This window comes from Solanum dulcamara, chromosome 1, assembly GCF_947179165.1.
Source record: "Solanum dulcamara chromosome 1, daSolDulc1.2, whole genome shotgun sequence".
Lineage (NCBI taxonomy): Eukaryota > Viridiplantae > Streptophyta > Magnoliopsida > Solanales > Solanaceae > Solanum > Solanum dulcamara.
The window spans coordinates 497,316-520,310 of record NC_077237.1 but is presented as its reverse complement, the minus strand read 5'-3'; the positions used below and the strand labels follow the sequence as shown (position 1 = coordinate 520,310).

Below are 22,995 nucleotides of genomic sequence, written 5' to 3'. Positions count from 1 at the left end.
TTCATAGAAATTGAGATAAATTTCAACAACAGCCAGCAAGTTTGCTGGAGCATTACAGTATGAAAATAAAGAAGAAAAGAATCCGATGAAGGAACGAACAATCTGCTTTTACGTTGCATTGTTTTCATCAGATATGATGCAATGGTACAATTATCTCTTAAGTATATTCCGCTATCCAATTTTACATCTCAACCATATGCAGGGACAAGAAAAAAAGGCGAAGAAAATGAAAAGTTCTATACTAAAGAATCTACGTTCAAACCTTACACGAGAAGTCCCTTTCTTTTGTAAACGTCGATTGGGAGAAGTTCTTTCTATAGCAGATACTGAATTAGCTCTAAGTGAATGTACCTCTAGACTGAAGTATTTCTTCAGAGAGAATACGCGTAATCCACATCCACGATTCTGGCTCAAGCTGTATTTTCCACCTATATTAAGCATTTTTATATCCAAACTTCCATATGATAAATCTTCCTAGGCAGCAATTCCTGAATCACAAATCATGAGCATATGTAAGTAACTGTGATGCAAATGAAACAAATCGGTCAATGCATACGTATAAGCATAGCATGAAACAGAATCATCATTGTTTGCTCTTTAGTTCTAGCTTAGTTCATGGTATCTCATTCACTAGCCACCGAATTGCAGCTCAGATTAGGATTGCCAAAACCAGCTTGAGCCGATGACGGTTTACATGTTTTTGGGGTTTCCCTCCTTTCTTTTCTCTTTCAGGCATAGGTGTAAGGGTTGAAGGGGAGCGTTGACATATCTGATAAAGTTGTTGTTACGTTACCTCCTGTGACCAGGTTCGATGTGAAAATAGTCTCTTGTAGAAATGCCAGGTAAGGCTGCATCTAATAGACCCTTAAGGCCCAGACCCCGCGCATAGCGGAAGCTTAGTGCACCGGGTCGACCATTTTTCGGTAGGAGCAATGATGTGTGAGTAAGTTTTGTGGCAGACGGCTTAGTGCATGCATTAGAAAGACATCAAGACAATTAACTAAAAGTGAAAAATGAGGAGTTTAGTTACCTTTATTTGATCTATTTGAAACACTATAACCACCAACATAACCGAGTGAGTCTGCATTCCCAAGTCCATAACCAAAGGTTGCAGAGTCATCTAGTTCTGGAGATGTTGAACGCCAGGCTGAGTCCTCATATAACGAAGCACCTACAGTAGTACCATACAAGTTCCCAAAAGCTCCAGCTGGAACGTCTTTTGCTGAGGCATAAGGTGATGTATTGACAGCATTGCCTCCTGAGTTTCGTCCATACCCTGCCCCAACTGCTTCGCCACTGTTAGCGATGTTGCCACTTCCAAAAGTACCATTTCCTCCACCTTGACCCGAAATTGAAGAGGAACCCCAAATTGTTCCAAGACCCCCCAACGTACCATATCCCGCAACCCCACTTCCAGAGCCAACAAAATCAGTAGAGTTGCCAGAATTTGCTCCATAGTTAAGACTTTCATTGTCCCACAGGTTCCATCCTACTGAATTCAACATTGAACCGCTTGCAACCCTTCCAGGGGCAAATCCGACAGGACCGCTGAACCTGTTTGAATTCCCATTGTATAAGGAACTGAATCCACGTCCATAATTAGAACCAAAAGTTCCACTTCCACCATAGTTTGGGTTCAATGTGGAGTCTATGCCTGTTGGCACGTTAAAGTCAGCAGGATTAAAGGAAGAATATCCATTCCGACCAGCAGTAAGAGGACTGTATCTACCTTCCATTCTCATTCCATAATTTCCAATTGAGCTTGGAACGTAACCTTGGGTATATGCATTAAGCAAATTGTTAACCCTGTTAAGACCATAGTTCTGTCCATTAAATGGGCTTCGGGCTGGACTAGGTGATAGCTCTTTGGGTACTGCACGCTTAACCTCAACCATTTTACCATTAAGTTCATGAAATGTTTTGTATAGAACTTTATCAACTGCCTCCTCTGAGTCAAAGGTGATGAATCCAAAGCCTCTAGGCCTTTGTGTGTTGTGATCATACATCACCACAACATCTGTGATTGTCCCAAATTGATCAAAGTAATTCTTGAAGTCACTCTCGGTGACTGAGGATGCCAAACCTCCAACAAAAATCTTTTTAGTGCGAGCTGGACCTGGAGAGCCCTGCATACTACCATTGTTTCTGGTAATGTGTTGATCATCTCTCGGAACAGCCTTCTTTGCCTCTACCTGGGTATCAAAGGGAAATAGTAAAAATGTAAACAATCTTTTCCGGTAAACAATTAGCAATTTATCGGAAGTCCTTAAGCAGAAGCTTATTCTTATAACACAGTTACTTGCTACAAATACAAGTGTTTTAGTAATTGATGATTTAAGAAAGTTCAGAAGAAATGAAAAAAGGTCCATAGCAAAATCCTGCGAACTAAATCTGCTTGCATGCATTAACTGTGCTTCTTGTCTACATATCGTGTACTATTTCAAAGATTAAATTATTTCCATCATTTAATTTCATGCAACATTTGATAGTTTGAACTGTTGATTCAGTGAAGCTCATCTCAAGCAAGTCAAAATAATACATATAGTGCCAATCACATTAACTGTGGTAATATTAAACACTTGTCAAATTGAATCAATCAAAGGGGAGCCTTGGGGCAACGGAAAGTTGCCTCTGTGTGACATATAGGTCACATGTTTGAGCTGTGAAAGCGGCCACTAATGCTTGCATTAGGGTACATCACATCCCTTTGGGGTGTGGCCCTTCCACGGAGTGTGCTAGTGTAGAATGCTTTGTGCACCGAGCTGCCCTATCAGATTGAATCATCAATTTCTTGATTAACAGTGCTAATACGTCATTGTTCATGAACTATTAACAGTTTGCAAATAACACTAATCAAAATCATAGAAAAACATCACAGGTAAAGTTTAAAAAGTTTAGACTAAATTATATCATCATAACCATTCTTTTCTGACAAACCATCTGAGAGCCTTCATCCTAATTCGTTTAACAGTATCAGTAACGATAAATTCAAATGAACAAAGTACAGAATATACTCCAGATATTAGGCACATGTAACTTACAGTTCTACCATCAATTACGTGTTTTTCCTTAACGACTCTTTCGGCAACAGAAGGGTCTGCAAAAACAACAAAACCAAAACCACGAGCACGACCAGTGATCCGATCTTTCATGATCACAGCTTCAATCACATCACCAAAAGCTTGGAAATATTCTTTGAGACGATCTTCATTAGTATCCCAAGAAATTCCACCAACAAACAATTTTCCAGGCTCCATTTCCATTCTACACATCAAAAGGTACCACCACTCATAATCATTAAAATGAAACTAAACAAAATCATATGAATAGATCAATACTCCAAAGTGTTTAAAACAACTCTCTTCAAATCGAAATTCAGATCACTAACTCCAACAAGTAAAAAGGCTTAGCAAAGGATCTCAACAACAAACTCATAAAATTGGATAATTCAAGTTCAACTATTCTAACAACCTTATCAATCAAGAATCCATTACCCCCATCAATGCAACAATTCAATATGAAACATCAAAATGCAGATTAAGTAAAAGAAAAAAAGAAAATTACATCTAAACAATAAATTCCAATACAACAGCAGATCATCTAATCTTCAACAGATCAAAGATCATCACATCCAGAAGCAATAAAGATCAAAACTTTTTTAACAAAACATGAACAATAAACCAAGAATCAAAAGACCCACAATCCAGAATTCTCTACAAAGTAAAAAAGACAAACTTTAAGACATAAAACATGAAACTATACAGTATAGAACCAAAAATCAACAGACCCACAAGCCAGAATCCTCAAATTAAGCCAAAAAAATTAAAACTTTAAACATGAAACATGAATAAACAGATCAAAGATTGAATCTTTACCAATAGATGAACAAGGCCACAAGAAGAGAAATGGGTGTAATTCAAGATCGATTAGAGAGGCATATATAGAAAGAGGGGCTTGAAAGGCCCTCTCTTTTTCCTCTCTAAACGTTCTAAATTCACCAAAACACAAAAATGGAGTTTTTATTTTTAGCAAAAGAGGGAGAGGGAGAGAGAGAGAGAGAGGAGAAGAAGGGAAGGAGAGGAAAAAGGTAAGAGAGAAAAGAGAGTGTGGTGTAAGAAAGATTGATTTACGCAATGGCTAACTCTGTCTATCCCTATATATATATATATATATTTGTATAATATATTGTGAGTGAGAGAGAGAGAGAGCTATTTGGCTATCCTCTCTTGTGTGCAAGAGAAAATATAGCTGAGAGGAGACAATGGAAGATGATGATGACTTTTACATTGTTTTATATAAACAGAATTTTGAATTTTAAAATATTTTTGTCCTCGAAAAGAAATTAACTTAGCATTACATTCAATCAGAGATTTTGAATTTAAATTCTCAGTATGAAAAGAATCATGTTGAGAGTGTTGTCCTAAAAAAGGCTCATGCAATATATGAGTTCAGATTTATCGAATTTTAATATGAGTATCGAATATTGAATGAGAAAACAAATAAAAAAATTAACTAAACAACACCCTTAATTAGAGATTTCAAATTTAAATTTAAATTAAAAAAAAATCATAGAGTCGCCTCAAAATGGCTCACTCAATACACGAATTGATGAGAAACCAAAAAATAATAATTAACTAGACAACAAATATTACCTTGACATTTACTTCAAGTTTTCTTTTGATTATCAGATACTTTTGATATTGAGTCCACTGATTGTCAATATTTTAGACAATTTGTCTTAAATTCTTCTTTTTTCTATTCTTTTTCCTTCATATTTTTACCTCTGTTTTCTTATTTCATTATTTAGGAAGCAAAATAAGAGAAAAAAATTTCACTCCTCAGGTAAATATTTACATTTGGTTTTCTGGTATAGTAATAGTACTAAAGAACTTATTCCATTTTCAATAATTATTTTACTCCATTAAATATTCAAAATTCACTGATCCGATTAATTTAAATTCGTATGTACTGTTTAGTCTTTCACTAAGGATGTAAAACGCTCCAGATCATGAAGCTTTTCATTTTCAAAACTTAAATCCGATCGTGATACATTTCCACAATTACTATTGACCCTTTTTGTCACTAATCATGTCATCTCCTATGTGACGCATTTTTTTTTTTACCTATTTTCAATAATTTAAAATTATATATGCTTGATTAGAGATCTTAAAAAGTTACCAATAACAATTAACAGAAGTACCAAAAATGTTATTATTCCTAAATTACTTGACATATGTTATATAGTATCTTGAAAATCTTATCCACATACAAGAATATAATAGTGATTGCTTTAAGAACCTTAGGCAACTAGCTTTTAATCAGTCAGAAATTATTTCTTTAACAATTAATCATTTGCAAGAGTCACCTTAAATGGTAAAAAGACCAAATTTTAGAAACATAAATAATCAAAATCTTCGCCAATTAATGTGTTCATGACACACATTATTCGTTTCAGATAAATTAAATTCTTGAATATGTTTTTTTAATCATCATTATTGAACCTAAAAACACGTGTATCACGTAAAAATTTATGTGATATCTTATAAAACTTTTTACACTCTCTCTATTTAAATGTGAAGTTCGCTTAACGTATTCATGAAATATATCATTTTGTATATTACTAGCATCTTTAATTATTTTTTTTTAAAAAAAAAGGTAAAGGAAGACTTAATTATGTGCTCCTTATAAAACAAGATGAAATTAATTAATTCAAAAATATTGCAATTATACCAAGCTTTTATTATCCCTTCATGTGGTGGAAAGGCATGACTAGCAACACAAAAAATATGGACTAAGTCACATGCTACGTCAAAAAAACTTTTAAAAAATCCCTCATTAAAACGAATCATTACTTTTCTTTTCATATACATATATTAGCATATATAATACAAAAGAAAAAAAAAGAATAATAACACTTTTAATCCTTCAATTATTAGTATTTTTTTATTTAGGCTCTTATATCTGACACATCAAACTTCCGACAATCTTTTCACAAAATTATTGAGTTAGTAATTATTACATTAGTTATGTTGAGTAAGGTTAAGCTTGTATTGTTACTCATAATTTGAGGATAATACGATTTTAAAAAACAATCTAAGATTAACCTCAATTGAATGTTAAATAAGATATTACGTGGATCAAATTTAGAATTTAACAATAATTGACGGACCAAAATTAGAATTTAAATAAATATAGCAAATGCTATAATATTTAACTGCGTTTCGAATAAGATAAGAATTTTATTTTTTTAACATCAAAACTCACTTATTTATCTCAACTTTTTGAATAAAAAAATTGAGAAGAAAGTGGGAAATGTGTGTTGGACAGATTGGATTCCTTGTTTGCCTATTCATCTAAAAAAGGAATAAAAACAGATAGACTTAGATTTAATCAAAATATACACACACAAAAAAGAATATTATAGTTATATTATATATTACTAATTATTTATATATTTTAAAGAAAATTCAAAATGACAACTAATTTACAGTAACTTACCAACCGTCGCTTCATTTTAGTGACAACTTTTTTTCTTTTTTTATAAAATTCCGACTATTGTTAAGACTTTCTAATCTTACAAGTCAACAACTATTTTAGGCAATTGTTTGTTATCACCGAGCGTCGTGGTGGAATCGTAAATACTCATTTATTTTTAATTAAAATTCAATAAATTTTGATCTTTTAAAATAGAATCGTGAATAATAATTTTTTTACGCTCCAAAAAAAAATAATTTTTTTTTGAATATATTATATACGAGAAGTACTGACATAAGTTGCACTTAAGGATGTTGCCTGATGGTTAATGAAGTGGTTGAGAATTATAAAGTCTTAGGTTCAAATTTCAGCAAACACTAGGATTCATTAGTTCTAGTTTTTTATGGACGGAGATGACAAATATTTTATGAAATTAGTCAAAATACGTGTAAGCTGACTCGAACACAACCACTCGCATTTTTGAGTTGCTATGTAGTTATTGAAAAATAATAATTACAAATTACTCAAAGAAAAAGAATAATTACTGGAAGCAAACATTTGGAGAATTAAAGATGGTTAATTTTAAGGTTCTTTAAATAGTTTTCTCCCTTCTCTTAAAATTTAAAAAATTCAAAATGTCATTACAGATTATCGTGGAACGACAATTATTTTTTTTATTTTTAATAAAAGTCTTGAATATGAAATTCGAAAATGAAATTGTTTTTAGGAAAGAGTGTTCTATCTTTACATAATATTTTTTGACGCAAATTTAAATTAGGTGGAGATCAAAATGAATATTGAATGACGAGTAGAAAAAAAATGTACAGTAATTTTTTAGAGTCTTGGTGATGGAGAAATGTACCGCAATTTACGTACTTTGTTTTTCTTCTCCCTTTTATAGGGGTAGAAAATTAATTATTGGTGTGCCCAAGAAAGAATTTTGGGCCTTTGTTTAATTCTTTTTGAGCTACGTTAAACTTCATGGATGTTAGAGCTGATTTTTGTTAATGTATATTTGAAGCATTTGTTTAAAATATCCATTACAATATATAATACTAAAAATCGTGATTATAATTACACAATTATATCATATTATACAACATAAAAAGGTAGTACGATACATAAAATATTCTGCGTTTACATAAGATTTATGAAAATATTGTATTTCAAGATGTATGATGTAGACAATCTATCGTAATACAAACATCACTAATTATTTTTACGATTTGAACCCATGACTTAGGGATCACATGAAAATTATATAACATAATTCAATAATAAATTAACATAAAACTTCATTTAGGGGTATAAGAAAGTAAAACAACTTTTATATTTGTGCTCTATACATTAGAAAACAACTTGGAAGTATTTCCAAAAATATATTCATAATGAAACTATATAATATGTTTGTGCCTTCAATTAAATAATCTTAAAAAGAACTTTATCTTTAATTATGAAGGATTATGATGGTATAAAACTATTAATACAATTACATCTCTTTTAATCAGATATTTTAAATTTAAATTTATATATATATATATATATACTAAAAAAATATTTTTTCTTGAAATAAATTTTATGCAACATAAATTTAAATTAATCTAAAAGTTTGCCAAAAGTTAGTCAATGCATATTATGAATATAGCTTTTGGACACAATTATATCTACTGAATGAATGATTATATCACATGCAAAAGCTAATAATATATATTACTACAAACATTTCGTAAAATCATTTGGCTTTCGACAAACTGCTTTGAAAATTTAAAATTTAAAATCATAATTTCTTTCAGTCGAGAATCTATTAAAAATAATATTTTTATTATTTAAGATAGAAATAAAATTTATGTATATTCCCTTTCTCAATATGTATCATATATATATATATATATATATTGAATAAGTATAAATACATATTCTCTATAGTTTTATGTATCTATTTATAGTTTCATTGCTATTGTGTAACATTCCTATTCTAGTTTCTTATAGTCCATATAATTTAATATATGATGTTTTTTCTTCTTTCTTCATTGATTGAACTAAACCTATTGGCTATTCATATAGTCCTTTTGCTGCCCTATTCTATTACATCACGTGTTGGGATCTTACGTTAGATTAAAGCTCTATGACCTATTACTATTTGATATTAACATACTTAAATATTTCTTTTTATTATGATATTTTGATTTAGTGTGATTTTGTAAAAAGAAAAAAAGACATTTATATAATCTAATTACATCAATTTTTTCATGAAAAAAATAATTCTTAATTAGTATTTTAATATTGTTAATTGAAATAATAAATATATAATCATCAAAATGATTATATTAAGATCATGTATAATCAAAATACAAAAACTATCCTTTTAAATATACAATTGGTAGGTAAGTTTGGTACCTATTTCTAATGAAAGGCGATAAGCCGTTTGTCAAATGCTCGTATTAACGACAATTCTCTTCGAAGGAGATAGTTATTCACCAACTTCTCATTCCAGATAGCTTCAGATCACTATATTTTGTGAAATTAATTCCATGAAAACGGACTCGAATACCAGGGTTATCAACAACAATGAAAAATTTGGTAGGTAAGTTGTATTTTCCACCCTTGTTGGTTCCATCTTGTATGTGTTGGACACTTCAATATCTTCTTCCCAAGGACCAAGACCCCAACTTTCCCTCCAAACCAACTTTCCCAAGGACCTAAAACCCTTAAAACCCTGCCCCCTTTTTGTTATCTCATATACTCTATCATCACTTGCACTCAATTTCCCATGAAATCATACCTACAAATAGTCTTTACGTGAAAAATTTCAGCCCCAAAATCCTAAAAAAACTCAACACATACATGTTACCATTATCAAGAATGAAATCAGTCCTTTCCCCAGTACTTTCAAGACCCACCACCATGTTTGTATGCAGGAGATATGGGGTTCTTAGTACATTCAAGAACCCTAATTCTGTTCAAACAATAAACCCCAGGAGTAAAGTTTCTCCCTTTAGGTGTTCTACTGTGCAAAACCATAATCAAATTCGGGTCTTGAATAGTGAGGCATCGGGTCCGGGTTCGGGTTCTGGTGAGGTTCATGTGATTGTGGGTCCTATGTTTGCTGGGAAAACTACTACTCTTTTGAAGAGGATTAAGTCTGAAAGAAGCAATGGCAGGTTAATTTTCTCAATCTGTTTCTCATTTGGTTGTGTAATGAAATGCTGTGCATATTTAAAGTTCAAATCTTTTTCATCTCTTCTTTGGCTTTAATAGATGCTATTCATCTGTTGGAGTGGAAATGTTCTCGTAGTTTCTTGTTCTTCAATTTTGGTTATCAACTGTGTTTGTTTGTGCTTTAGCTGTCACCTTATTTTGTCGTTGTTACTGTTCTTTCTTGTGTATGTTGTGTACTATTTTTCATTTGGCATTGTTTCATTGTTGTTAATGTGATTCTAAGCCAAAGTCTATCGGAAACAAGCTCTCTACCTCCCGAGGCAGGTTCGAGTCTGCTTACACTCTCTTTCCCAGACCCCACTTGTGGGATTTACATTGGGTATGTTGTTGGTGTTGTATATGTTGTGAGTAGAACGTGTGCGTGAACTGTTTTTTTGGTCCACCCTATAAATAAAACAGTACCTGTTTGGTTTCCTCTCATGAGGATTATCTACTTAGCTACTTACTTTATTGTGTATAAGCTTTTTAGAACTTATATAACTAGGACTTTTGGCTAGTATCCTAAGACTTTGATGCACTATATATACCTTAAAATGAAACATGGAAGAAGATGAATTGAATCCAATGTTTGTAAGTGTTTTTTTTTTCTTGCCTCAGAATTTGTTTTAGCCAATAGCTTAACAGTGGCACGAAGAGAATGACATGGTATTCAGTAACATAACAAAGCATCTTTTCAGCTGTGTGTTGTCATATTGTGCTATTTTTATCGAAGAAAAACTTTCTGGGTGATGATTTATTTGGTTGAATATAACTGTAAAGTTATCTTTCATCAGTTTAAGGACATGGGTGGGCAAGAGTTCAACGTGAGAGTTCCGACTTAGTCATTTATATCATCTTCAGTGACGGTGGTCTTTTCGTAGTTCGATTTCACACTTGGCGTTCAAATAAACAAGTTGTTGGTAATTAAAAGAAAAACCAAGTTGCTGCAGCACTATAATTCCAATGCTCCAAGGCAAAAGTTTTCTTTCTGCTACGCGGACTTGGTTTCTTTGCAGTTCTTAGATGTTAAAAGTTTAGGAATTCTCTTCTTACTCAACCTTTCATCTTTCTCGTTGAATATGTGCCTTTCTTCTGAATTTTGCTGTTCTTGAATCGATTTTTTTCTGTTTCCTTTGCTTTCTTACTGGGGTGTTGAAATCTCCATGCTCTTTGGTTCGCTCATGTAGAGGAAGTAAAATTTGGACCATGTTATTCTGATGATATTTGAATTGAAATCATGATTGGTAATATTCCCAGTTTTCAGGCGAATGGCGTAAAGAATTCCCTCTATTTGGATGAGACAATAAAAGGTCTCTGTTTCTCAGGAAGGGTGGCTGAAGCAGTTGGAATATTGTGCCGCTCTGGTGTACAGGTGGAGGCAGAAACTTATTCCCTTGTTTTGCAAGAGTGCATTTTCCGCCAAGCTTATAAGAAAGGGAAAAGAGTCCATTGGCAAATGATTACTGTCAGCTTTGTTCCAAATGAGTATCTGAGTATTAAGTTGTTAATTTTGTATGCCAAAGCAGGAGACTTGGATACATCACACATTATATTTGATAAGTTGCAATTCAAAACCCTGGTTTCATGGAACGCTATGATTGCTGGGTATGTGCAGAAGGGCATGGAGGAAGTAGGCCTGAGTCTGTACCATGATATGAAACAGAGAGATGTACTTCCAGACCAGTATACCTTTTCATCAGTTTTTAGAGCCTGTGCCTCTTTAGCTGTCCTGGACCAGGGCAAGCAAGCACATGCTTTGTTGATTAAAAGCCAAATTAGTGGAAATATTGTAGTTAATAGTGCGCTTATGGACATGTATTTCAAGTGTAGTTCTCCATCTGATGGCTATCTTGTGTTTAGTAAGTCCTTGGAAAGGAATGTGATAACATGGACTGCTCTGATATCAGGGTATGGACAAAATGGAAGAATAAAAGATGTTTTGGAATCATTTCATAGGATGATAGATGAAGGATATAGGCCAAACCATGTTACTTTTCTTGCAGTTCTTTCTGCTTGTAGCCACAGAGGTCTGGTAGATAGAGGTAAGGAGTATTTTTCATCTATGATGAGAGATTATGGGCTTCAACCAAGAGGAAAACACTATGCAGCTATAGTGGATCTTCTAGGCCGTGCTGGAAGATTACAAGAGGCTCATGAGTTTGTCAAAAACTCACGTTGTGTAGAGCACCCAGTATTATGGGGCGCCTTACTTGGGGCTTGTAAGATTCATGGTGACATTGAGATGGTAAAACTTGCTGCTAGAAATTTCTTCGACTTGGAGCCTGAGAATGCAGGCAAATATGTTGTCTTGTCTAATGCTTATGCTTCTTTTGGTTTGTGGAACAATGTTGCGGAGATAAGGAGACTGATGAAGGGCTCTGGGGTGAAAAAGGAGCCTGGTTATAGTATGATTGAGGTTCAAAGACAAGCACATTTCTTCTTTATGGAGCATAATGCTCATGAGCAGACTAATGAGATATATAAATTGGTCAAAGATATGGCAGGTATCTTAAAAGACGCTGGGGATGTTCAAGATTTACTGAGTTAAAGGGGAAGACAAACGACAATATAGGTAGAACATTTGATTGAATCCCCAGCCACTTAGCTGCAAAGAGTCTTACTAAACGGGCAATTTGCTGTATCTCGTAAAGCGCCATGCATGTCACACTCCAGGTGTATGCTTGTATCCTTTTAAGCTATAAAAGTGGAAAGATTAACAATCAAACATAGAAAGGGAAACAGGCTTCAGCCTTTGTGCTACAAGTCGGGAATGCACTTTCCAGACACAAGTCATGTTTTCCTGGAATTTGTGATCCTTCGTGAGAAATCTTCTGTGGAGATGCCATTTGCCTTTGAGTGTAAAATTTTGATTGCTATCTCCCCACACTTTCAACTGTTAGTTTGTCAAGCAGGGGCTTGCTATTTGCTTCTATGAGGAGCATGTACGTGAGCAAACAGATAAAGAGCCTTATAACCAAGTAATGTGATGGCCTCGATTTATGGGATGTGATTCTTAATAAAATAAGTTTACCAAAGAAAACATATTCTCTTAAGGTCATTTTAAACTATATTTGTAACAGTGGAGTTGAGTAGTTTCCAATAAAATGCTTAAAAAGCCATACCTCATCATAATTTGAATTTGTAGCAAATGAGTTTATTTCTTCTACGATACTATATACTAACCAATGCTGCCCACGGATTGATGAATTTAGGGCATTCTAGGAAATCTATTTGTATTTGTTTTCTTATGCTATATTGCTATATCTGGTGGTCAAGCAGATCATTCTATGTTGTTGCCAAAATACGTTTAGACAATGCATTTATGTTTCAATTGTTGGCAGTGTTTGAAAAGGTTTTAGAATCTTAACCAACCCATGAATGTTTCTCTGGAACTGACATAATTCCATCTACCTGGCACATCAAGAGTAACAATTGCGTGAACAAGCATAAAAAAGTGGGTATATGTGAAATTTGTCTTCATGTGGTGGAAACATTAACGACTACTTCTTGGATTAATTGGGATTAACAAGTCCTTTTACCCTTTATGTTAGACTATGCTATCCTTATTTTAGGTGCAGTTTGCACGGCTCTCTATCTTCACTGCATACTTTTGTTGTCCTTTCTTATGCATCCCGTTGAACACAAAATAAACTTGAGCGTTCAGTTCCTTCCCAGTTGAACTGCCGTTTGTATGAGGATCTATCTCGTGTATCCAGCTGCACAGAGAAGTAGAGCCAGCACATTCTGTTTCCTTCTGTTCAATTGATGAAAACATTCTGAAGGAGATCGTTTATTTTGTTCTGAGATGGTTTGTATGATTCTTTACTTGAAATTTACCAAGTTACAAATTACCTTCAAGATATCAAAAAATTGATATTAGAATTATGGACATATAATTTGGATTCACGAGGTTGTGCATGCAAACTTCTGAGTTTCGAAGTGGTGGCTTGAAATTTGATGATCTCGATAGAGATTTAAGGCTTCCTGATGTTCTCATATCATTGTCTGTTTTAATTTTTGTTCTATTTCCCCTCTCCGCAGAAGTGTAGCAATTATAAAGTCGGACAAGGATACAAGATATGGGTTGGATTCCATTGTGACACATGATGGGGATAGATTGCCATGCTGGCCTTTAGCTAATCTGTCGTCATTCAAACAGAGATGTGGTTCTGATGCTTACAGTAAGGTAACGCTATAACGGGAAAATGTTGAGATGTGAATATATTAGATAATCATTGTAGGACCTTCTCAACGTGTAGTTAAGAGTGCTAGCAGCCTAGCAGTGTTAGCAACAGAAAATATTCTCCTAAATATGGGGCAAAGAATATTTTTGAGTGCATTCTTCCGAAATTTTTTAATTCGAAGGGTAGAATTTTAATTCTTGAAAAGTTGGGGACTCCACCCCTCCAAATATACCCCTAGGTGTGAGGGGAAATGATATAATCATGAAGCACTCTTTTGTAAGTTGGTCTCTGAACTTTCTTTGCTAATATGCACTCTTTTGTAAGTTGGTCACTGAACTTTGCTAGTATGTAACAATAACGTATTATGACTTTTATCATCATTCATTTTTCTTTGTATGTGTGACTACCCTTTTTGGGACTGTTACGTGGTTTCAGTTAGAGGTCATTGGCATTGACGAAGCTCAGTTTTTTGAGGATCTATATGATTTTTGTACGGAAGTTGCTGATCATGATGGCAAGATTGTGATAGTTGCTGGGTTAGATGGTGACTATCTAAGGTACTACTTCCGTTTAGTCTCCGTGCACTCTAATGTAATAATTGATTCCTTTTTTATGGAAAGAGGTATTCTGCTTATTCTCCCGAATACTTCATAAGTACTGAATGTGATTCTCTGTTGCAAAAACTCGTGTACTGATTGTATTGGATCATATTTTGGATTTTGCAGAAGGAGGTTTGGTTCAGTCCTTGACATAATACCGATTGCTGATTCCGTGACCAAACTTACTGCCCGATGTGATCTTTGTGGTGAACGTGCTTCTTTCACCTTGAGGAAGACAGAGGAGACGAGAACGGAGTTGATTGCAGGAGCAGAAGTATATATGCCCGTGTGCCGCAAGCATTATGTGAGTGGACAAGTAGTCAAAGAGGCTGCTAGAAGTGTTCTGGAGTCTCAGAAGGTTGAATGCAGCTCTATTTTGTAATATCTCATGACCACTTGTCTTTGCAATATAATAGGATATTGGTGCAATAGCTATGTACTTGTTTATAGGCCATTTGCTTAGAAATGTTAACCAACTACTGCACTTCCAAGTTCCAAGTCTGTCAACTGGCCAAGCCTTTGTGGACAAAATTACCCGGTATCTATGCTAGTGGAAGGTTGCTAGTATCCAGTAGAGCAAGCTGGCTCGAACGAACACCATAGTTGTAAAAGAAAAATACTATTGTACTTCCAAGTCATGTTTTGGGGAGGGTGTTCCCTCAAAGTGATGAAAATGAAATGGTTAGTCTATGATTATTCTAGCACATTAAATTTCCTTTTGTCTTCATGCCTCTCCATAATGTTTATTTTAATGATTGAAAGTATGAACAACTTTTGGTTCCAAATTTTACCATTATGGGCCCTTTTCAAGGGAAAGGAAACAAGTAAAAAGAGACAACAACCATTCTGTGTAAAAACTTTATTTTTTTTACTTGAACTATAGAAATATACCAAATGGAACAACATAGCCTATGTATGTAGACCTTACCCCTACACCTTGGGAGGTAGAAAGATTGTTTCTGATGGACCCTATTACTCAAGAAATATCCCAAATGTAAAAAACAAAGATCTCAGGTTATTGGACAACAACATAGATAAACAAATGCTTTTGTACTAAACACACAAGAACTCTTACAAAGTATTTCTATCAAAGTACCAGACTACCAATCTCAAGCAAATCTTACAATTTTAGACGCTGATTTTCATCATCCCAAATTCACCCTTGTGTTACTAAGTACTAACAAAGAGACACAGATTATACAGAAGTAACATATACAGAAAAACACAGAAACAATATTGTCTTCCTCAACAGTCTTGAATCTTGATTATGTATTCAAAGCTCCATAATAAGAAACTGGGTTTAGTTTTTTGATAGTTAAGATCACACGTTTCCCAGGTATGCTGTTTACAAGAACCGAGCCATGTGCCATTAGAATTCTGGCTAGAGTTTGATGGCGCGTTTCCTCTCTATGCACCTGCCAAAATAGACACAAATGAATCTTAAACCAGCTTTTACAATCATGTTTGATTTGCTATTGAAGTCAGACCTCTTCGTAGTAATCATCCTCTATAGCAACATATTACTATAACAATATTTCTCTATAGCAGCCAAAAAATATCCAGACAAACAATGTTATTATAGAGAGGTTTGACTGTAGTGATAAAAGGACATGATGCATTAACTTACCTTTGTGGATTTCAATGCTTTCTGAATCACATAATTGCCATAAGGTTCTGTGGCAAGTTGAACTAATGCTTTTGCATCAGTTAGAAGAACATCAACTACTGAAATCATTCCAGATTTTGATGACTCTATGCATTTCTCAACAACGTGGCTACCAACTTTTTCGAAGGCTAGTGTTAAGTACTCCTTCTCAAGTTGACTGAATATCTTACTTGAAACCTCTGTGTCCCTGAGTTCAAGAACATGCTGCACAACATAGTTCCTGTTGTGTAACAAGAACACGCACTTATTCTTAAAACATAAACCAGAAACCAGCCAACAATATATAAAGACAGGAAAACAATGAAAATTTGACCTCTACCATTCGAAACATCTTAATTTTACACTCTCTTATGCTTTATGTCCATGCAGAGTCTTGTCATTAGCCAATCGTCTAGTATCTGATATGGACTGTAAGGGAGCTCCAACTTGATGTGTATAAAACGTGCAACTTAAACTATAGTTATATGTAGAGCAGTAAATTTGGACATTTTTTCTGGAAGTATTTTTATAGTTAGAATCCACAAGTCCATATCGGACCTCAGTTAAAGTCAGGAAAATACGAGGCGATTTGCAATGGAGGGTGGAAACTATATGTTATTACTTACCCCCAGGGATCATTGGCAAAGTAACCTGATTGGTTTGCAATTTTCTCAAGTAGTTCCTTTCTGAGAGGGTTAGTGATATAATCAATGCAAACATTCAAAGATATACATCCACAATCATTTGTAGCCAAATCTCTGAAACAACTAATAACCCTCCGATACAGAACCTGAAAATCATTTAGCAAATTCACTAAGTGAGCATTCATATCTAGAGTATACCTTATTGCTAAAAGAGAAAAACATATGAAAAACAACCAAAATATGTTATAAATTTTACCTCTTTCTGCTTCTCATTGAAGACATGGAAACACTTTTCAACAACGTATCGTCCCATTCGATCAGTCATCAGTTCAATTAACTTCAAAGACACAATTTGTGAGCAATATTTGGCCAATGATGGCTTCTCTTTTAGGATTACAATTAGCATTTGAATAGACTTTGAACTGTCAAATCCAAAGGAAAAAAATGTTAAAAAGTCAATATTCAGAAGGTGAAAAAAGTTTGTAAGTACTTAAAACAAAACTCTACTCACCCATATTTTATAAAAGCTGTTTGTAGAAACAAATCCATATGAGAGTGAAATCTACAGAGAATTAGTTCCATCTGTTTGTCATTGCAGACCTCAACAAGTTTTACGAAGAAAGCATGTCCAGATTCGTCAATCATCACCTCAAAAAATGAATTAAGAACCTCATTAAGTATCCTTTGTATGTAGTAATAGTTATTCAGCTCAAGAAACTTTTGTAATAATCGCGAGGCATTGGGATTTTTAGCCATCTTAACAATGTTGAATCCTAAATTTGGCAGATAACCATAGCGCAATGCTGAAACAGTCTGATTCGACAAGCAGTTTAAACACTTTGAATAATCCTCATTAGTCCAATTGTTATAATCTAATGGAAGCTCATTATAATCTGCAGATTCTTGACCAAAATTGGATTCATTCATTGAATTATATGTTGAGGAAGATCCATATTCATATTTGGTACTTTTTCTCATATCTGCATGATCCAATATGCTTTTCTGTGAAGATTTGGTGCTTGAAACTGCAGGAACAAAAAGTCCAAGAAAACCAAGGAATCTTGAATATATTGACAAGAAAGTACTAATTGAAAGAAAAATAACATAAAGTTGTGAACTTTATACCGATGTTACTCGGACTCTCCAAAAATACTGTACACTACTTTTGGAGGAGAATGTGACACTCACCCATCGATATTTTTGAAGAGTCCAAGCAACATAGCTTTATACTTAAAAAATCTTGAACATATTGGCAAGGAAGTACTAATTGAAAGAAAACTAACATAAAGTTGTGAACTTTATACTTATGTTACTCGGATTCTCCAAAAATACTGTACACTACTTTTAGAGGAGAATACGACAAGCACCCATTGATATATTTGAAGAGTCCAAGTAACATAGCTTTATTCTTAAAGAAATCTTGAACATATTGGCAAGAAAGTACTAATTGAAAGAAAAAATAACATATAAGTTGTGAACTTTATACTCAAAGAAAACTTGATTTTTTTCTTTTTGATAATCCACCTCAACTATAAAGAAATCTTGAATATATTGGCAAGAAAGTACTAATTGAAAGAAAAAAATAACATAAAGTTGTGAAATTTATACTCAAAGAAAACCTGATTTTTTTTCTTTTTGATAAGAGTGGTGTCTAAACCAGCTAGTGGACACCTCAACTGTAAAGAAATCTTGAATATATTGGCAAGAAAGTACTAATTGAAAGAAAAAAAAACATAAAGTTGTGAACTTTATACTCAAAGAAAACCTGATTTTTTTCTTTTTGATAACCGTGGCGTCTAAACCAACTTGAAGGCAGCTCAATTATAAAGAAATCTTGAATATATGGCAAGAAAGTAGTAAATTGAAAGAAAAAAATTCCATAAAGTTGTGAACTTTATACTTACTTCCATTGTTGGGATTGTAATCATAAGCCCAAATATTTGAAGAACTTGTTGATGGCCATTGTAATGATGATTGAACACTATTTTGAGCCATTGGAAAATTTGAATCATTGCAAAAATAGCCACTTTTGCTTAGAGGATCAGTAGTTTCATCATCAGAACTTGTTAAAATTTCTCCTAAGTTAAAATCTTGAAAAGAAAGAAGCAAATCTTGATAATTCATTGGAGATTTGTTGTTTGAATTTTCCATGAGAAAGACAGAAAATAAAAACCGAAAAAAGTTCCTTTTTTTTAAATTTTTTTTTTATCAATTGCTATTGAACTTGTTTTGTGTTTTGTGTTTATATAGGAGTGGGATTGGAAATTTTCCGCGTATATTAATTATTTACTATGTTTTAAAATTATTTTTATTTTTACTATACTAATATTTTCCTAAAATGGAAACATTAGAAATTTGGTTATTTTTTACTGAATTTGTAGACAACTTTAGGTAAAATAAAACATTTTACAAGTAAAATTACTTGTTGGAAATTGAGTGTTAAAGTATATTATTAACATTTAATTATGCATTTTGCCTTTTATTAAATTTGTTGGTCGTTAATTTTTGTTATAGAAATCGAACTTATGCCTAGTGGACATAAGTTCTTCAAAGGGGCGGGCAATATCTCGAGATATTATGATGTAAAAATATAAAATTATCTCGAGAGGCAAAAATCAAAAACCAACATAAAATAGGGAAAAAATAATGCAAATGATCCTTTTGTATCAAGTCGTATTTGTCTGATACAAAAATTATGAACATTTGAATAATAAAAATAGATTTTGCATGTCCAGTCAAATTTGTAAATAATTTCAACCAAACTATATAATACAACAATAACACCAACACATGTAATTCTTAGTTTTGTAGAGTAGAGAGATTGTTTCTGATAAACACTCAACTCAAAAAATAAACTAAATTTTTTCTATTTGTTGCAATTTATATCAACTAGTATTTTGTTTAGGAACATTTCAAATAATTCGATACAATTTTAATTATATTTTAGCAAATTCAAAAATTTAAATTTTAAATCTTATTTAAGTTTTTTTGCTCTATCAATTATTAAAAAAGAAATCACAATCAAACAGGGTCACTTTGTTTGTACGTAGTGTAGTAGGAGTTGTACCTGGTTAAATTCTATAAATACCCAAATATTCAATTTTTGCTGGTAAAGTTCATCTCTTTCGTTCCTTCGAAACCCTAACAATGGCGAAATCTCTTCTTTGTTATCCTTGTTTTTATTGCAATGGAGGATATCCTCCTTGTTATCCTTGTTCAGATTGCGTTCGATGTATTTACAATCAATACTTTCCAGCGGAATCTGATTTAGATGATATCGAAAATTGGTACCAGAACCGAGTTTTCGAAGATGAAATACGTGCTCGTGATGCTATAATAGAAATTCTTGAGAGGTATCTATAGATATATGTTAGATTTGATGATTAATTTTTGTGAATACCTTGTTATTGAATGTTTATTTACATTAATGTTTGTATCAACTGACAACTAAACACTGTAACTCGTTCTTTGTAAGCTTTGGAGGTGTCTAGATGATTTCTTGATGAGTTGAGGTGTATAGATGTATTCCCACCTAAGGCCAAGTTTTGAGTTTTGAGTGTCTGTTTATTGTATTATGCCTTTTTTTTTCCATCTGGTATTCGGTGTTTGCGTTGGAGCTGAAGACGAGTAAAGGATTATAGATGTTTTCCCACCTAAGGAAATTCTTGAGTGTCCGTTTATGTATTATGCCTCGTTTGTATGAAGCAGAATTCACATTGGGCATTGGGGGCAAAGGGGATTTGAACCAGAGACCTTTGGTTTGGGATGAAATATTATATTTTGTGTATACTAATGAAATGTTGAATAAATATTTATAATATTATTATTTTTTTCATACCAATGAGACCTAGCGCGAAAGATAACTTTTTGACAGAAATTTTATGCAATCTTATTTAAAAAACAACAATAGTTGATTGAGTGCGTTTTCTACGGCTTCTTTTCTTAATTTAGATTTTTAAAAGTTTTTGTTAAATGGAATATGGACCTTGGGCATAATTCGGATCCCAAAAGTTAGCCCAAAGGGAGGAGGATTGCCCAAGTCATATAAGGAGTCCTCGAGATCTTGAAGTGGTTCTACGCGGGACATTTCTTTTTGTCATTTTTTAGTCGGAATAACATTTTGACCTAGTTAGTCCTTATCTTTATTCTATAGAGAAAATCAGCGTCTTGATAGAAAATGGGTTTCTCACCTTGCTGAGCTAGCTGAGAGCCTGAGATGGTGCCTTGTGAAATAGACAAGAAGGAGCTTGCTGAAATAGCTAAGAAGCCGTTATCTATGGAATGCACGGAACAGGTTCGTGAAATGGTTAAGAAGCATTTTCCTTAAATAGCAGCCATCATGAAGTCGTAGGAGCACAATGACGTTCATCATCAGGTTCGATCTTCCTCTCAATTCATTGATAACAAAATTCTTGTGCCTTTCATTGTTTCGGTTCTGTACAATTTTGTAATCAAGATTGTATTTTTATGATGTGTATACTGAGAGGAATTACGTGGTTGTGAATTATGTTTTCCTTTTAACCGACAGATAATATGGATAATGCATATTATTCATGGTTTTAGAAATAGTCGCTTGAGAGTACAAGCTCAGAGCCAAAATATGGTTAGACTCCCAAAATGCAAGAACTCATGAGAAATAACAAGCAGACAAATGGATATTCGGATATTCATATTATGCATCTGGATATCCATTTTTCCAATTTTTTAGTGGATAATATCCATATTTGATCCATTTTTAAAAGTTACTTTGAATGTTCGGTCAGTTTTCATGGTGACGACTCCCTGGTGTCTCTATTGAAACTAAGGTGTTCAGTTCCCTTTCTCTAAAGAAAAAGTGTATTTTTATTTTCGGAGTTCATTAAATCAGCTGAAATTCAATCAATTAAAACTTGATGTGCCTAACGTTGTTTGCTAAATGTGGTGTGTTGGTTTAGGTGTTGATCAGTTTGATGGTGATGACTCTCTGGTGTCTCTACAATTGTTGCTTAAATTCCATATTGTTATAATGGTTGTAGACATATCAAGAATACTTGTGCTACTTAGAGATTTTGGATATTTGTTGGTAACTTGGTTTAATGCATACATAGGTCGATCTTTCCATAGCTTTCTTTGCTGAATTAACCGATTACAAACACCATTTTTAAACATGGCACTGATTTTCTTTTTGTTGCAATTTTCTGAAACAGGGAAGTCGTGGAAATGAAGCCTGCAGAATTCAATTTGTTCGTTGATAGTACATTAGTTCGAGCACTAAAGGTAGCAGTAGAAGTTTAGAAAGAACTATAAATTTACAACTTAATACCAAGTTTACTTCTCTTTGTGACTTGTAAAGACTATGGTACTCTAGTAGCATGTTATCTTTGCAGCATGAATGATGGGAAAAGGTGAAAATATGTTTTTGCAGCTTTCTTTCTTCAGGCAGTGAAGTCACTCCGGTTTGTGTATCACTTGACGCTCGAAAGATGTAGTGAATTTTCGTGTCTGCTTTTCGATGGTTAATGCAATGTGGCCCTTTTGCTGGAAAGTTATATGTATATATAAGGTCAATTTTCTTTTTATGTATATATTATAGATGTTAAACTCTTTCGACTTTGGTGTGGTCGGGGGCGCAAGAAGCTTAATCCGAGCCCTCTTTTGCTGGAAAATTACTTGTATATATAAGGTCAATTTTCTTTTTCAGTATTTTATTTTTCTAATATTAATAAGGGAGAATAAGAGGAGCTTAGGGTCAACATGGGAATTGACCAATTCACCCTCCTCATTCTCCTTTATTTATTAATATATTAGTCTCTTTTTAATTTATTTATATTTTTTAATGAAAAAACTACAAGAAGAATCAGTTTATCATATATGCAAAAGAGAAGACTTATAAATCACATATGATGAATGCGTTTTATGCTTTATTTACTATGAAGGCATTTTCGATATTTGTTCGTGTTCGGATTATTGCTAAATAAGTCTTGTAAGTTGAGGAGTCAAAAGTTGTACCCTCGAATATTATAGATGTAAACTCTTTTGATTTTGTGTACTTCTTTATATGTTTAATTCATTTAGTGAAAATTCTGACTCTTATCAGTGGGGCATCTAGTTAAGGCCTCTAGTTAAGGCCATGATCATTGAAGCACTAGAAATTTGGGAAACTTGAATTCGAGCTCTCCAAATTGGTTGGACAAAGATTCATATATTATCATATGCAAAAAAATCTTGGGCCAAATTGATACAAAAGGTGGAAGTAGATGCATCATGTCTAG

General features: G+C 33.4%; 4 protein-coding genes across 6 annotated transcripts; 2 read left to right on the top strand and 2 right to left on the bottom strand.

Annotated features, from left to right (window-relative positions):
* LOC129895951 (heterogeneous nuclear ribonucleoprotein 1-like) lies at window positions 1-4,224 on the bottom strand. Its single transcript, XM_055971745.1, has 4 exons — window positions 3,876-4,224; window positions 3,042-3,264; window positions 1,031-2,192; window positions 1-488 (listed from the first exon to the last, which is right to left on the bottom strand). Exons 2-4 carry the CDS (start codon window positions 3,261-3,263, stop codon window positions 475-477), a joined length of 1,398 nt encoding a protein of 465 aa, XP_055827720.1. The 5' UTR covers window position 3,264; window positions 3,876-4,224; the 3' UTR covers window positions 1-474.
* Window positions 4,225-8,852: 4,628 nt separating this feature from the next.
* Window positions 8,853-15,166, top strand: LOC129895938 (thymidine kinase a-like). Of its 2 annotated transcripts, XM_055971736.1 has the most exons (4): window positions 8,880-9,635; window positions 13,714-13,858; window positions 14,292-14,413; window positions 14,582-15,166. In XM_055971736.1, exons 1-4 carry the CDS (start codon window positions 9,319-9,321, stop codon window positions 14,835-14,837), a joined length of 840 nt encoding a protein of 279 aa, XP_055827711.1. In that variant the 5' UTR covers window positions 8,880-9,318; the 3' UTR covers window positions 14,838-15,166. The 2 variants fall into 2 exon arrangements, with proteins under 2 accessions (XP_055827704.1, XP_055827711.1); XM_055971729.1 differs by lacking the exons at window positions 14,292-14,413; window positions 14,582-15,166 and adding an exon at window positions 10,930-12,244 and having other exon boundaries at window positions 8,853-9,635; window positions 13,714-14,285.
* Window positions 15,167-15,490: 324 nt separating this feature from the next.
* LOC129885698 (pumilio homolog 18-like) lies at window positions 15,491-18,945 on the bottom strand. Of its 2 annotated transcripts, none has more exons than XM_055960078.1 (6): window positions 18,649-18,945; window positions 17,256-17,769; window positions 17,001-17,166; window positions 16,727-16,890; window positions 16,083-16,341; window positions 15,491-15,870 (listed from the first exon to the last, which is right to left on the bottom strand). In XM_055960078.1, exons 1-6 carry the CDS (start codon window positions 18,893-18,895, stop codon window positions 15,721-15,723), a joined length of 1,500 nt encoding a protein of 499 aa, XP_055816053.1. In that variant the 5' UTR covers window positions 18,896-18,945; the 3' UTR covers window positions 15,491-15,720. The 2 variants fall into 2 exon arrangements, with proteins under 2 accessions (XP_055816053.1, XP_055816062.1); XM_055960087.1 differs by having other exon boundaries at window positions 17,256-17,392.
* An 829-nt stretch (window positions 18,946-19,774) lies between these two features.
* LOC129885690 (uncharacterized) lies at window positions 19,775-21,064 on the top strand. Its single transcript, XM_055960066.1, has 2 exons — window positions 19,775-20,097; window positions 20,898-21,064. The coding sequence occupies exons 1-2, from the start codon at window positions 19,892-19,894 to the stop codon at window positions 20,977-20,979; spliced, it is 288 nt and encodes a 95-aa protein (XP_055816041.1). The 5' UTR covers window positions 19,775-19,891; the 3' UTR covers window positions 20,980-21,064.
* Window positions 21,065-22,995: the final 1,931 nt, after the last annotated feature.

Excerpts from the sequence above, each read along its gene's own strand:
- LOC129895951 (XM_055971745.1), bottom strand. The coding sequence starts at position 3,263 with ATGGAAATGGAGCCTGGAAAATTGTTTGTTGGTGGAATTTCTTGGGAT. Across the intron at positions 2,193-3,041 it reads ACGTAATTGATGGTAGAACT|GTAGAGGCAAAGAAGGCTGT; the intron begins GTAAGTTACATG and ends TTTGATACCCAG.
- LOC129895938 (XM_055971729.1), top strand. The coding sequence starts at position 9,319 with ATGTTACCATTATCAAGAATGAAATCAGTCCTTTCCCCAGTACTTTCA. Across the intron at positions 9,636-10,929 it reads TCTGAAAGAAGCAATGGCAG|TTTTCAGGCGAATGGCGTAA; the intron begins GTTAATTTTCTC and ends TAATATTCCCAG.
- LOC129885698 (XM_055960078.1), bottom strand. The coding sequence starts at position 18,895 with ATGGAAAATTCAAACAACAAATCTCCAATGAATTATCAAGATTTGCTT. Across the intron at positions 17,167-17,255 it reads ACAGCTTTTATAAAATATGG|TTCAAAGTCTATTCAAATGC; the intron begins GTGAGTAGAGTT and ends TGGATTTGACAG. Across the intron at positions 16,342-16,726 it reads TTTGCCAATGATCCCTGGGG|GAACTATGTTGTGCAGCATG; the intron begins GTAAGTAATAAC and ends GTTACACAACAG.
- LOC129885690 (XM_055960066.1), top strand. The coding sequence starts at position 19,892 with ATGGCGAAATCTCTTCTTTGTTATCCTTGTTTTTATTGCAATGGAGGA. Across the intron at positions 20,098-20,897 it reads ATAATAGAAATTCTTGAGAG|AGAAAATCAGCGTCTTGATA; the intron begins GTATCTATAGAT and ends TTTATTCTATAG.